The 15207-nt window shown below is 35.4% G+C and overlaps 2 protein-coding genes across 2 annotated transcripts in view; one reads left to right on the forward strand and one right to left on the reverse strand.

The window, feature by feature from the left end:
- The window catches only part of GNAT3 (G protein subunit alpha transducin 3), a 45327-nt gene extending 40907 nt beyond the window's left edge, over window positions 1-4420 (forward strand). Inside the window, exons 6-8 of the mRNA XM_004602138.3 lie at window positions 1618-1747; window positions 1929-2082; window positions 4230-4420. Coding sequence (XP_004602195.1) covers window positions 1618-1747; window positions 1929-2082; window positions 4230-4420 — 475 coding nt within the window. The remainder of the gene's footprint in view (window positions 1-1617; window positions 1748-1928; window positions 2083-4229) is intronic.
- Window positions 4421-6452: 2032 nt separating this feature from the next.
- The window catches only part of LOC101545905 (platelet glycoprotein 4-like), a 203313-nt gene continuing 194558 nt past the window's right edge, over window positions 6453-15207 (reverse strand). The window contains exons 15-16 of the mRNA XM_055123813.1: window positions 8604-8918; window positions 6453-6541 (exon numbers count right to left, since the gene is read on the reverse strand). The gene's annotated coding sequence lies outside the window, so the exon portion shown is untranslated. The remainder of the gene's footprint in view (window positions 6542-8603; window positions 8919-15207) is intronic.

A 15207-nucleotide genomic window follows, 5' to 3' on the forward strand; every position in this document is an offset into this window, starting at 1 on the left:
TATTTAATTTAACTGCCATCTTTTGTAGTTTGTGATCAATTATTATGATCACATTTTCAAATTATAACCTACTTCTACACCTTCTGTCATATACTAACATCCTAGGCATAAACACACACACACACACACACACACACACACACTTACTATATTTATATTGGAAGAAATTTCTGGTGCCTGACATAAAATAACTGCTAAGTAATAAATAATTCATTAATAAATGTGTAACCAGGATATGTAACTTATTTTACCATAATGTTTACATTCTCAAAATTGTTAAGTAGCAAGTTATTTTAACCTGTGAAATACTTCCAAGCCCTTCATTTGCATACACACCTCCTATTAAAAATCCACTTTCATCCTACTAACACAGAATATTTATTTTCTTTATTTAGCAAATTTGTATTGTATATTGCATGTTAGACATAGTGATCAGCACTGGGGATATTACAATCATTAAGATACATATGGGCCCTGCCCTCATAAGACTGAAATCTGTTAGAATTATAGATAATAAGCACATGAAAAACAAATAAACCAAGGACTAGAGAGTTATCCTAGGGGTTAAGCCTCTTGCCTTGCATTCAGCCAATCCCAGTTCATTCCCCAGACTGTATAAGCTCCCAACACCTTCTCCATCGCATTCTCAAAAATAGAAAAACAAGCCAGTTCATTATGAATTGTGCAATTGCTGCAAACCAAGCAAAAAAAACCAGTGAAACAAAGAGACGCGTTTACATGCATACATATAATTTTTATTGTGTAAATCAGGTAGCATGCTTATACGAGATTTCTTGGTGGCAAACAGACAAAAGTCACCTTTAGTCTTCTTGCAGACTATGTTCATTTAAGAGAATATGTACACTTGGGGGCTGGAGCGATAGCACATCGGGTAGGGTGTTTGCCTTGCACGCGGCCAACCCAGGTTCGAATCCCAGCATCCCATATGGTCCCCTGAGCACCACCAGGAGTAATTCCTGAGTGTAGAACCAGGAGTAACCCCTGTGCATCACCGGGTGTGACCCAAAAAGCAAAAAAAAAAAAAAAAAAGAGAATATGTACACTAGTAAAAGATGGGTGTTGGAACATTATTACTGAAACCCAATCATGAATAACTTAGTGTCTGTGTATCCCACTGTGATTCAATTAAAAACAAAAAAAACTAAAAGAGAGAGAATATGTACAGAATATGAACACAAACTTCTAAAACTAATCTATTTGTTTTAGTTGCCTAAATTCAGTCAGCTATTTGACTCATATCTACGCAAAGCAAATTGAGTTTTTCTTGTAGTTCTTGAACTGTAAGTTACCCAGATAAGATATATTTTTAAATCAATAAAAATTAAAAACCATCTTGAATTTGTTGTTTGGGGACCATAAATGACAGAGCTCAGGGTTTATTTCTGGCTCTAACTTCAGTCATTACATCTGATGGGACAATATGTGGTGCCAGAGATCAATCTCTGCTCTGCCATATGCAACGCAAGTGCCCTACCCACTGTACTATCAATCTAGCCCTCAAAATACTTTTTTAAAGATTTGGAAGCATCAACTTTTAAATGTTAATTGCACATTTTGGAAAATTTTTGTAAAATTATTTTTGTTGTCTTTTTGAAGAATGTTTGATGTGGGAGGTCAGAGATCAGAGAGAAAGAAATGGATTCACTGCTTTGAAGGAGTTACATGCATTATATTTTGCGCTGCCCTAAGTGCCTATGACATGGTCCTAGTGGAAGACGAAGAAGTGGTAAGTCTATGAACAGAACAACCATCGTAAATAAATATTTGTGTTTGTTAGTATTACTACCACTATTTCCAACCCACTAACAGCTTTCCAAAGACAAATCCTAATTCTAGATGCTGGTTAGTAGTGGTCAATGTTAATATGTAATAATAATTCAATCTATTCTAATCTTTATGCCTGACAGAACAGAATGCACGAAAGCCTTCACTTGTTCAACAGTATCTGTAATCACAAATACTTTGCAACCACCTCCATTGTCCTGTTTCTCAATAAAAAGGATCTTTTTCAAGAAAAAGTAACCAAAGTGCACCTTAGTGTTTGCTTTCCAGAATATACTGGTAAGATTCTTTTTCTTTAGTTCCATATTAATTTTTATATATAGCACTGTTGTCCCCGTGTTCATTGATTTGCTCGAGCATGCACCAGTAACGTCTCCAATGTGAGACTTGTTACTGGTTTTGGCACATCAAATACACCATGGGTAGCTTGCCAGTCTCTGCCATGCAGGCAGGATACTCTCGGTAGCTTGCCGGGCTCTCGGGGACGGACAGAGGAATTGAACCCAGGTTGGCTGCATGCAAGGCAAACGCCTTATATATCATATATATAACATGTGTAACATCTATGTTAAGTGCTTATTCTTTACTATCTATATATTTACTATATACTCACAAATTTATCATGTGATTATTATTTTAATATTTCTATATTTATTAGAAGTACTAATAGACTTAAGGGATATATTTTAAAGAATCTATTTCTTTGTCCAGCTTTAGTTTACATAAAAAATATTCAGAAATAGAAGTTCCCACACATTCCTTGCCTTCTACGCACTGATCTTTCAGTTTTTCCTATTACACAGCTTCTGCATTGATGTGGTACATTTATTTCAATTGATGAACAATAACTAAAATATGTAATTGCGTAAAGTTTACTTCTTGTGGGTGCACAATGATATTATAGAAGTTTAGGGGTATGTTTCACATGCAGCCAACTCTGGCCTGACATTCTATGTGGTCTCTGGAACACTTCCAGGAATAGTCTGAGCAGAGACCCCAGGAGTAAATCTTGCACACCACCATGTGTGATTAAAAACAAACAAAAAATAAACAATAAAAAATAAAGTTTACATCTTGTATATTTCTTTGGGCTGTTTCAGTTGCAAGTCAGGTATTTACCATTCAAGTGTTGGACAGGGTTTCATTAACCAAAAACTCGCACCTCTTCCCCACTTAAACCTGGCAATAACAGTAACTAGCCTATTGAGCGTGTCTAGGGCTTCGCCCTTCTCACGATGACAAATGCCTAGAATCATAGAATATATGGATTTTGCTGACTGACTTCTTTCAGTTAGCAACAAACCAATAAACATTCTAAGTTTTTACATATATTTTTAAATAAGTTTGACAGTTCATTTCTTTCATACAAACAACAGGTCAGATTGTGTAGATTTCCTATTTGTGCTCCTTCTCCTCCTCCTTCTTACTTATTTTTTTAAGTGCCACACTTGGGAGTGCTCAGGAGATTACTCCTGGCTGTGCTCAAAAAAGTATGTAGTGCTGGGAATCAAACCTGGGGGTCCCATCATGCAAAGCATGTGTCTAGTTCTTTGAGCCATTTCCTGAGTTCTTATTTATTTCTGCCTTCCCCAGTAGTCCCTTTGTATATCTGACAGCTAGTCAAGACTTTTGAAAGTGTAACCTTCATCAGTTCTCCAGTTAGCTCTGGTAAAATGTCAAGAATAACTCCTCTGGAGCTGGAGAGATAGTAGAGCAGCTAGGGTGTTTACCTTGCATGTGGCTGACTTGGGTCCGATCCCTGGAATCTCATATGGTCCCCCAATCAGCACCAGGAGTAATTCCTGAGGACAGAGTCAGGAGTAACCCCTATGCATCGCCTTGTGAGACTCAAAAAGCCAAGAAATAATAAATAAAATATTAAAAAACAAAAGAAAGAATAACTCTTAGGGTTGCATGGAGTACATAAATCTAGTGCTTAGAGCCATTTTCAAGATTTTAATTTATTTTTAACTTTCACCAAAATTATTGTCTTCTCTGCTTATCCTTCAAGGACTATCTCAAATGCCACCTCATTTTTTACAAATTCATCTGGAATTTATTTCATCCTTTGAGTTTTTATTAAAACGTGTATATATGCACTATACACACACATACACACACACTTCTTTGGTACAGATAAATTTCATTGCTCATTTAGTTCATTGTGTAAATGTGTTACTATTTTTACTGTGTGAGCTTTTTGATGCAGAAATTATATCTCTGTCACCTTAAACAACAAAGTGAAATAAGTATAATTCACATCACAAAGATTATATAACATAAATCTCTACTGATGATGGATACTTTGATTTTATAATACAGAGTACATAAACTACTGGAAAAGTAAAATTCTAAAATTTATTTTATTATTGAAATTTTTATGTTTTTAAATGAAATTAATATTTGCTTCCTTAACTTTTTATAAGGGCCCAATACATTTGAAGATGCAGGAAATTATATCAAGAACCAGTTCCTAGACCTGAATTTAAAAAAAGAAGACAAGGAAATTTACTCCCACATGACCTGTGCTACAGATACACAAAATGTCAAGTTTGTGTTTGATGCAGTCACAGACATAATAATCAAAGAGAATCTAAAAGATTGTGGGCTTTTTTAGTTAATTCTTTTCATCCCTGGCTCATAAACATTCTTCAAAATATTCAAAAAAAGGTGATGTGTCTATTTTAAATGTGTAATAACTTTCTAGTAACAATAGTAATATAATAAAAGGTTTTTGCCATAGTTGTAATGTATTATCACATGTATCCTGATAGATTTTGACAGTTAATATAGGGGATGTCTTTGATAGTCTTAATTCAGAAAGTTGTGAAATTTTAGCAACAGATTCACGTCAATGACACTGAATTTGCTTTCAGTGTACTTCTGCATTGTGCTCAGTTTTTAAATATGAAATAAAAATTTTCAGTGTATTTCATATAATTTCAGTTAACCAGATTTTGAGATTTTTTGCTGATAATGTAACTGTATTTAGACTGTAAAAACTATTTAGAGATGTAAATATTGGATTTTATGGTTAATAACTCATACTCAGTCGCTACAAATGATGTGTTCACCATATGTGTCCTTGTTGAAGGAAAATTAGTATGCAAAAAGAAATGAATATACATTATATTTTTTTCTTAGAGAAAACACACCTTTTTACTGGACTATTTAAAAAATGTATCTTTTGCTACTGCAGCACTGTAGCACTGTCCTCCTGTTGTTCATGGATTTGCTCGAGCGGACGCCAATAACGTCTCCATTGTGATACTTGTTACTGTTTTTGGAGTATCGAATATGCCACAGGGAGCTTGCCAGGCTCTGTCGTGCGGAAGGGATACTCTCAATAGCTTGCTGGGCTCTCCTAAAGGGACGGAGGAATTGAACCAGGTCGGCTGTGTGCAAAGCAAATGCCGTACCCGATGTGCTATCACTCCACCCACTTTTGCTACTAATCTGCTTAAAAGCAAGATCATATGTGACCAAGTATTCAGTTTAAGGATGCTCCAACTGAATGATACCCATCAGTGAAGTATTCATTCCTCAAACTTTCATCCATAGAGACATTGAGCACATAGTATTGCAATAGATGGCTTGGGCAGAACAATTAAAGATGACAGAGAGAAAATAATGTGCAATTTTAATATTAGTATGCTCTTGTATAATGAAATTAGGTGAAAATTAGGAGATTTTTTTGTAGACTAAATATGGGGGTTTTGGTTAATATATTTTAAAATTATATTATTGATGATGAAAAACTGTTAGAGCACCCTAAGCCTATAAAGTTTCACCCACCCTGTACGTCTCACCTTGTTGATTATGCTTAGATAAACATTATCAATATGCATGTTTTCCCATAGAATGTTACATTCTAACCCTGTACAAATAGGAACCAAATATAATCCAAAGTACGATTGTTTTGTCCCCTACTGAGTTCTGTTTTAGGAAATAAATGTGGTGACTGTGGTCATTGAGTCATGGAACTGGAGAATAGGAGTATGTGATCAATATCTTTCAAAACTCCACAAGAAACTAATGAAACTAAATCCTATAATCATGATTTATGATCCTTACATCCCTCACCTGCCCACGAGTCAGTCAGTAAAACACCTGAATTTCATGTGTTTAGCTTAAAAAACCCTGGTTGGGGCTGGTGTGCAGGTTTCATCTTAGATCATTCTATCTCTCCTGCATGTATTTTCTGCAACAAATAAACCTTTTCCTTTTATTTACCAAGACATATGGTTTGTGATTGACTTTGGGGAAGAAGGTGCCATTGATCCAGTATCAAGATTATCTCTGATAATTAAAAACGTATACCATTTATAACACGTGTCAATGTTGTTTATATTTCTTACTTCAGTGCATAAAGTTTATTATTATCTAAAAAGAGTTAATTACCTTTTTCAAAAGCTATAAGACATAGAGAGACACGAATGAAAGATTTTGACAATATATAACTCAGATGGCAAATATAGGGAACTTGTCTACCGTCATAGTTATGGACATAAATTTACATTCTAAACATCCAAGAAAGATCACTATTCAGAAATAACCTTGGCTAGATTTTATCTTTTTTTTAGAAAATAGTATCAATAAACCTTGTTAGTTAAAAATTCGAAGAAAAATTAAGATAAAATTACCTTGCAGGGGGATAGAGAGCATTGCAGTAGGTAAGATGCTTTCCTTGCATGAGGCCTTCACCATTTTGCACAGACTTCCGAACACCACGTGACCCCTATGAATAAAGCAAGGAATGAGCCTTGAGTGTTCAGTAGTATCTGAATTCCTGTCAAAAATAAGCAAAAATATCACCTTGCAGAATATAAATTATTAAATTGCTTAATTATCCAGGATAGAAAAGCATGAAAATCAGTTAGTTTAAGCATCTCAAAAATATTTTATCTGGGAATAGCTGTGTGACAGCAGATCAATATTTTGCTAAGATGCCACAGACTGGAGTGAGAGCACAGTAGGTAGGGCATTTACCTTGCATGCAGCCGACCCAGGTGCTACGGTGCTACATGCTCCCACTGATATAATGAGATTTTAAATTAAAATTATAAATAGTAGGCCAGAAAGATAGTATAGGTGTTAAGGATACTTGCTTTGCCTTGTGACCTACTATGGCTGGATCCCTGGCACCACATGGTGCCTCCTGAGCAACCTTTGAGAAGCAGGAGCATATCCGGGCAGTGCTGCCTGTGGCCCAAGCACCTACCACCTGCACCACCAATTACAAATGCTACGACTGTATTCATTGATTTGTCTTTTCCCACTCCTCCTCTATTCTACTTCAAGATGCTTTTTTCATCAGTATGAAAAGTCTCTAGAAACAAAAAAGTGATATTTCAAAAAATATACCTACTGGGCTGGAGCAATAGCACAGCGGGTAGGGCATTTGCCTTGCATGAAGCTGACCCAAGTTCGATTCCCAGCATCCCATATGGTCCCCTGAGTACCACCAGGAATAATTCCTGAGTGCAGAGCCAGGAGTAACCCCCAAAAGCAAAAAATATATGTACCTTATTTCTGTTTATGTTCTTTTATACTTTGATTTATTTTTCGAGATCCTGTCATGGGTAGAAAGATGGGAGTAAAAGTAGTTTCATTTGTTATTTAGATTTCTACTTGTCTTTAAATACCTATAATTCATTTTGATTTATGCATTAAATTATAAATTAAATAAAAATGAATATAGGTATTTAAAGATAAAAAATGACATTCATCAGTATTTATTTTTATGAAACTTAACCCTTTAAGAAGTTTTAAAAATGTTAAATGACGAAATTTAGAATTAGTGGTAGTTCTATATTACTAAATGTAATGTATATATGTATAATTTTGCTGGTTACTCCAATTCTGTGATCAAAAGTTTTTATTTTATTTATTTATTTTGTTTTGTTTCCCACTCCGGTAGTACCGAGGGCTTACTCCTTGCTCAGTATATAGCTATCACTCCTGGAGGGGCTGGGCGGATCATATGGGATTTGAGGATTAAACTCTGGTGAGCCACATGCAAGACAAGTGCAGTACCCAGTGTACTATCTTGCCAGACCTTCATTTACTTTTTTTATATTTAACAACAGCAATTTACCCCCTTTAAAAAAAAATAAGCCAGCATAGAAACACATTGTTTGTGCTAACTACTGGTAGTTGTGCTTTAGTTTACAGAAATTTTCCCTGAGATCAGCTTGTTGAAACTCGCTAGAATTAAAACTTGTTTTAATGGAAAGTTCATTCTTTCCCCTGGGTAGTTCGTTGGTTCCTCTTGCTTTTACAGCTTCTCCAGAAGCAGTCATTGCCATTTAATATTTCACTGTCATTAATTAAACTGATGATCTCCATTTTTATCTTCAAATAAGTCTCCATGTATTTGAGTATTAAATAGTTTCAATTTTTCTGGTGTTATATTTTTACAAGCCCAGTTAGCTTCTTTATGAAATTATTTTGATTTTTTTGCATATTGCACTTGAGTGTGCCAAGAGATTGGTATAGGTCTGTATATAATGAGGTCACTGTTTTTCCAGAAGTACAAACTAGTCAATAGATAAATATTTGCAGCCTGGTCTAGTGATTGACTATAGTTAAATACAGAGTATAGTTATATTAGCTGAGTGATATGTCTTTGTCAAAACACAAATGTCAGCTCTACAAAGTGCCCTATTAAAGAAGATATCTCCAACATTTCTTGATGAAAGAACCACAAAAGATTTTAAAAGTAAATAACAGTTTATGGTTATTATTGCAATCAGCCACCTTTCACAAGCCATGGACGTGTCCTAAAGCAAATTTCTTACCTTATCCATTTGTTGCAGGTGGCTTGAAAAAATGGGGAGCGAGGGAAGAAGAGTGGTTCCACCTCTCTGCTTGGCCCAACCTTGTCCACCTGGGCAAATGCCTGGTTTGGGTCAGGGCTGGTAAAGTCGGGTAGGAGGGCTACACAGCATGGACACTCTTGCCCCATGGCCAGCCCCACAAGGTAGCCAACAAGCTGCCTCAAGTCCATTTGTTCTGCATAGAGTTATGGACTCTGGCTGGAGTGAGAAATTATTCTTTGCAGAAAAGGAAAGAGTCCTAAACTCAGCACAGATGTTCCATGTCCATCACTTTGCCTTGAAGAAACAGATTTCAGGAGGCAGCAAAATATGTAAAGAAAATAATTTTTATAGAAAGAAATTTACTTCAGAAGTGTGAGAAGAGAAAAGAGAGGATTAAGTGCTCAAGAGAGAATATGGGCTTCTGTAAGAGCAGGGGATATTAGAGCAGAGAAAGAGAGAAATAACCTGTTCAAAAGAGAACACAGGGTTATAAAGTCTTACATGGCTTTGGGGAGATTAGATAGGATTTCTGAAATTTTCTTGGCCTGGATTTCTCCATTGACATAAAAGTTAGCCTGGGCACTGTCCTGGATAAGTCTTGCACTGTTGATGGTCCTATTCTTTTCATGACCTATACATTTTCCGTAGTTTCTTCTTTTCCGAGTTGGTCCACCCAGCTCTGGGTGGCGCCTCGGTTTTGTGCTTCCAGAGAGTTTAGGATTCACATCTCAGTGGGACTTGATCTTCATGCTTTTGGGCTACTTCAGGGTGGACCAATTTTTGACAAATGTTATTATTATTATTTTGACAATATTTGACAAATATTATTCCCCAAAATTCATTTTCAAATGTTATTATTCCCCAAATTTCATTTTCATATGGGATGCTGGGAATTGAACCCAGGTCGGCCGCGTGCAAGGCAAACACCATACCCGCTGTGCTGTCACTCCAGCCCAGACATTTATATTCTTGATATACACAGTGACTTTACCTCACCACAAGAGTGCTCATAACACTCCACTCGTGGCTCTTTGTTACATTCAGACTACCTATTCCCTCCCTTTCCAGTATATATATATATATGTATATATATATATATTAAATATATGTATTTAAACAAACTTATTTATTTCCTTATTTTGTTTCCATTTACATTAAGTTGAATGAGATCATCCTATGTTTGTCCAATTCACTCTGGCTAATTTTATTCAACATGATTTCCTCCAAGTTGAAAAAATTGAATGATTTTAGCCTTCTTACTGCTGCATAATATTCATTATGTATATATATATATGCACACATATATGTATATATATATAAAACACAACTTTTTTATTCATTCATCTGTCCTGACATTTTGGTTGTTTCCATATCCTGGTTATTAATACAAGGTCCAGTGAACATAGGTGTGTATAAATCTTTGGGATTAGTGTCTTTGCAGTGTCTTTGCCAAGAAGTGAAATTGCTGGGTCAGATAGAAGCTCTATTCTTAGTTTTTCTAGACATCTTCCAACTGTGACTCAAAGAACATTCCCACCAACATTGAATGAGTTTTCCTTTTTTAAACACATCGTTGCCTATACAAGTTGTTTCCAGAATTTTTAATTTTACCAATGTTGCTGATGGGAAGTAAGAACTTGTTTTGATTTATGTTTTCCTGATAATAAGTGATTATGAACACTCTTTCACAAGTTTATTGACTATTAGTGTGACCTCTTCATGGAAATGTCTGTTCATTTCCTTTCCCCATTTCTTGATGGGGTTGTTAGTTTCTGTGTTTCTGAGATGTATGGGTGCTTTATTTACTTTAAATATTAATATTTTATGACTGGAGCGACAGCACAGCGGTTGGGCTTTCGCCTTTCACGTGGCCAACCCGAGTTTGATTCCTCCGCCCCTCTCGGAGAGCCTGGCAAGCTACTGAGAGTATGGAGCCCGCACAGCAGAGCCTGGCAAGCTACCCATGCGTATTGGATATGTTAAAAGCAGTAACAATAAGTCTCACAATGAGAGACGTTACTGGTGCCCGCTTGAACAATATATTAATATTTTATGAGAATATCTTCTTTTGCCAGGCAGAAACTTCAAAAAATGATAATGTCCCATTTACTTTTGGGGTATCTTAGTTTTCAATACTTTTTTGGAGGTGACATAAAATTATTGAAGATGCTTTTGAGAACTTAAAGTGTTACATACATATTTTCCTCAATATATTTTATGGATTAATCTCAAGGTCTGTTAATGATTTTTGAATTATTTTTTTGTATATGTGAGATAAAATTCCATTTCCATTTTTTGCATGCCATCATCCAGTTTTCCTAGTACTATTTATTGGCTTTTTTGTTCCACTTCATATATCCAACTTCTTTGTTCAAGGTTAGCTGTTCATTTAGCATTTTTTTTTCATTCTTGGTACCCGGAGATTTCATCCAGGGTCTCAGATATATAAGGCACCCTACCACTGAGCTACATTCCCAAACTGGCCTAATTGAAATTTTTAATGCTCTAGACATTTTGTGGAAAAAAAGACAAAAAGAAAAAAACTCAGGAACTGAGAAATAGCACATAGGTTTAGGCGCTTGTCTTGCATGCAGCCAAACAGCACTTTGATCCCGGGCATTGCATAAGGCTTCCAGAACCCCATCAAGAGTGAGCCCTGAGCACCCAAGCAGAAATATGCCCTGAGAACAGCTGGGTGCAGCCTGGAACTGAAAAACAAGCAAAAATTAAAAACAACAGCAACAACAAAACCCCACTGAATTAAAGGAATAATCACGACTTGGAATATATAGCATGCTAATATATCTATCAGCTCTTCATTAATTTAAGTATTCCATCAGTCTCATTATTTTTATATAGTACCCATTATTGAATTTGATAATTTGAGTTGCAAGTGACACCTCTAGGACCTCTTACTTCTCAAAGATAAATACTTTCAGTATGTTCACGTTCATTAACTGAGTGTATACAGACAATTGATAACTCAAATACCTCTTTAAAACGTCCAGCTTCGGGGGATCTTTTAATATTACAAATTGAATTCACTTTTGTAATAATGCAGATATTTCTCCACAATAGTTTGACAACTTATTTCTTTCTCATATATGAGACTCAAAATTATGAGCTAGGTGTTGTACTCCACGAGGTCACCCAGGAGCCAAGCTAAGAAGAACCCACTTCAACTGCAGTGTCAGGACAAGGGACAGGAGTTTAAAGCTTATTGATGTTTCTATGGAAATGTTGTTTCATGATCACGACCCATCCTAAATTTTAGGATTCTGAGAAATGAAGACAACTGGATTAAGTATGTATGGCCACCACTGTCTCTGCTACAGCTAAAATATTTCTTACTTTTCCTCCTGAATAGACTTTCCATGTCATAAACAGATGGATGTCTCTTAATGTCATTGTAGAAGAGAATTTACTAGGGAATGAAGAAGTTATAAGTATAATGAAATATGGAATCATTAGTCAGCTCTCTCACATATATGAATTAGGGAGAACATTTCAGCAAGTTGATGGCAAGGTACTAAAGAAACAGTTGATCTTAATTTTTAAAAATGGTATCTGTGTAGGCAGGAATGTACCTTGTGGTGCAAATGTTAAACAGTACAGTCATAACAGTTATCAGATGACTAAGGTGAATGTCAGTAAAGGTTACAGAATGGAGTAAACAATTTTTCAAACACTGGAAATCTTTATAACTCTTTCAGTCCAAAGTACTTTATACTCATGCACAGATTAAAAGTGATGTTATCTTCCAATAATATTTTAAAAATACCAAGATATAAATTGTGACAACCAAGCAAAATAGTGACATCCAAGTATTTTTTAAAATGTATTGCATTCTTATGCAATTATTCTTCAATAAAAGAAATTAATGGTTATAAAACATTTTTTTAATATTGAAAGCTCTTTTTCTCTGGGAAATTTTTAGCACAATAAAACTGAAATACTCCAAGAAGTCAGTTTAGTGCTGTTTATCAAGTTTACAAAGATCTTTGCCACACAGTTAACAAAAGGGAAAAAAAAATAACCTATCACAAACTATTCAGGCTGGGCTGCTTGCAGCTTTCTTTTTTTTTTTTTCTTTTGCTTTCTTGATTTCAGATTCAAGTAGCTTGTGCAAGAAATTAAGGGTTGAATTGCTCTTTACCTGTTTTTTTTTTCCTGGTTTATGTTTGCAGTAATCAACAAGGAAAAAAGAAATTTCTCACTCCTATCCTCACACAGAAAATTTTGCATTCTGCTTATTTTCCAAGTGGTGGAATACTGAAATTCAGCCTTTCTCAGTTATAATACAAGTTTACTATGCACATAGCAACCAACAAAGCTTCACTGTATCATCCCAGGGAACCATGGGATTAATTGACAAAAATATGCTGATATTCATACATTAACTTCTGTGAATAAAAGACATTTTGACTCTCCAGGGATATCATGTGTCCTCTTTCAACACCATAAATAATATAGCCTAATTTATAAGCTAATGATTAGGATAGGTTCAATCTAGGATACAATACATTAAAATACTATTTTTTTCAGTTCTTTGTTCTAAAGGTTTAATTTCAGTGATGTTTTCCCAGTGATATCAATTTTATTTAGCAAAAAAATTTGAGTCATCAGAAAAGCAACAATTGCTATGATCTATCAAGTTTATATGGTCTTAAGTTTGGGGTATTTGGCTTATTTTGTTTTAAAAAAAAACCACCTTTATCTAGTTTAATTACTTATGTTAACTGCACTGATTTTATTCTCAAAACCACTTTATGATGGATGTGCCAGCACCTTTATCTGAGAGATCCAGAAACTAAGACACACATCAATTTAATTCAAGTATTAAAGGGCGATAATAATTCTTTTTCAATCATCCAGATAGTATCATGCAGAGCAATTTCACTTGAAAATAACCTAAAGCCAAAGTCAAAAGTTTTATTGTTGATATGTGTAAGCAACTCAATCAATTAAAATAATACCTATTCTCGGGAGGTAAGGGAATGGTACAGGGTTTAGGGTTCCTGGGCCACACCAGGGTAAAATACTTGGTATCATATACCTTCGTGAGCATTGCTGAGTATCGGCGTGGAGGCCTCCAAGTACCACTTTGGTGACCCTAGCACTATAGTAACTGCACAGGGTCACATCTGGATGGAAGCACTAACATGCTGAACCAATAGGCTACTGCCACGAGGAATGGCACATGGTCTCCATCAATACTGCCTGGAAGGTTCCCACATCAAAAGTCTATTTTTTATAGCCCAAATTATAAATGTGACAGATCAGATTCTTTCCCTAGTGATGAAAAAAGCCATTGTACTCTTAGTACTATCTGAAATTAATCTAAATTTTTCAGATTAAGCAAGTCACTCCAAATAGTTACGAGTCATACTTCAACCTAAAAGTTTAAATAATGGGCTGGATAGATAATACAGGGGTTAAGGCTCTTGTCTGACCTCCCAAGCATTGCGAAGGAATGATCCCTGAACACAGAGCCAGGAGTATCCCTGAGTACTAGAAGTTATGTGTCCCACCACCGAATAAGTACAGTAACATAAAACAAAATAAAGTAAGAGGTTAAATACCCTTGTTATGATCGGGGTCAGGGGATGAATGGCAGGAAACCCTGAGACAATGATAAATGGAAGTAGAGGCTATGATGTTAGAACAAGATATGCCTGAAACCTTATTATTAAAAAGTATTACAATCACTGTGTTTGATACTGAAAAATATATTACAAAAATAATTAAAGTTTAAATACCTTTTGGAACAGAAATCAACAAAAATATGATCAGTGAACCAATTTTAGTTTATGCTTGTTTTTGTAAACAAAGTTAAGTTGGAAAACTACCACACACATTCTGGGTGTTGTCTGCGATTGTGTTTGTACTACAATCACCAAACTTGGTAGTGGCAAATGTCAGAGTATATATGGTGCCAAAAGTATGACATATGTTTCTGTAGGCTTAACTATCAATACATGTGTCTGCAATTTGTTAGTTAATTGGCCATAAATAGTTGTTCCACTTAAAATGGTCAATGGCCAAGTTTTCCATTTCATACAGTAATACTTTAAAAATCTCACCCATCCCTTAGAAATTAAGGTATTTTTCCTTTTAACATTTCCCAGGTGTTAAAGTGACACTGGTTAATGTGACACTCTAGTGGAGGGTGTGGTGCTAGAATGGTTAACATATGAAGCTTACCAATAACAGTTCTGTAAACTACAGTATCTAATGTAAATTTTTTTAAATATCATATACCCCTGGGCCAGAGAGGTAATACAGTGTTTAAGGTGCTTTTCTTTCATGCATCCAGCCTTAGTTCAATCCTGGGCACTGTATGGATCCCTGAGTAAAGCAGCTGAGAATTGAAGGGTTCTCTAGGTTTCCTGAGTACTACTAGAAAAAACCAAACAAATTAAACAAACGAAAAAGTAAATGTCCCAGAGAATTCCAATGCTAGATTAATTGGATCATAATACTCTCAATCTTTCTTAGCCATCTATCCTTATCTCTGTATTTTGTCAATTAATGCTAGATTTTCTGTTGCTTAGGGCTCTAGGATTTCCAGAGATCTGCCCTA

Source organism: Sorex araneus, chromosome 1 (assembly GCF_027595985.1).
Source record: "Sorex araneus isolate mSorAra2 chromosome 1, mSorAra2.pri, whole genome shotgun sequence".
Taxonomy (NCBI): domain Eukaryota; kingdom Metazoa; phylum Chordata; class Mammalia; order Eulipotyphla; family Soricidae; genus Sorex; species Sorex araneus.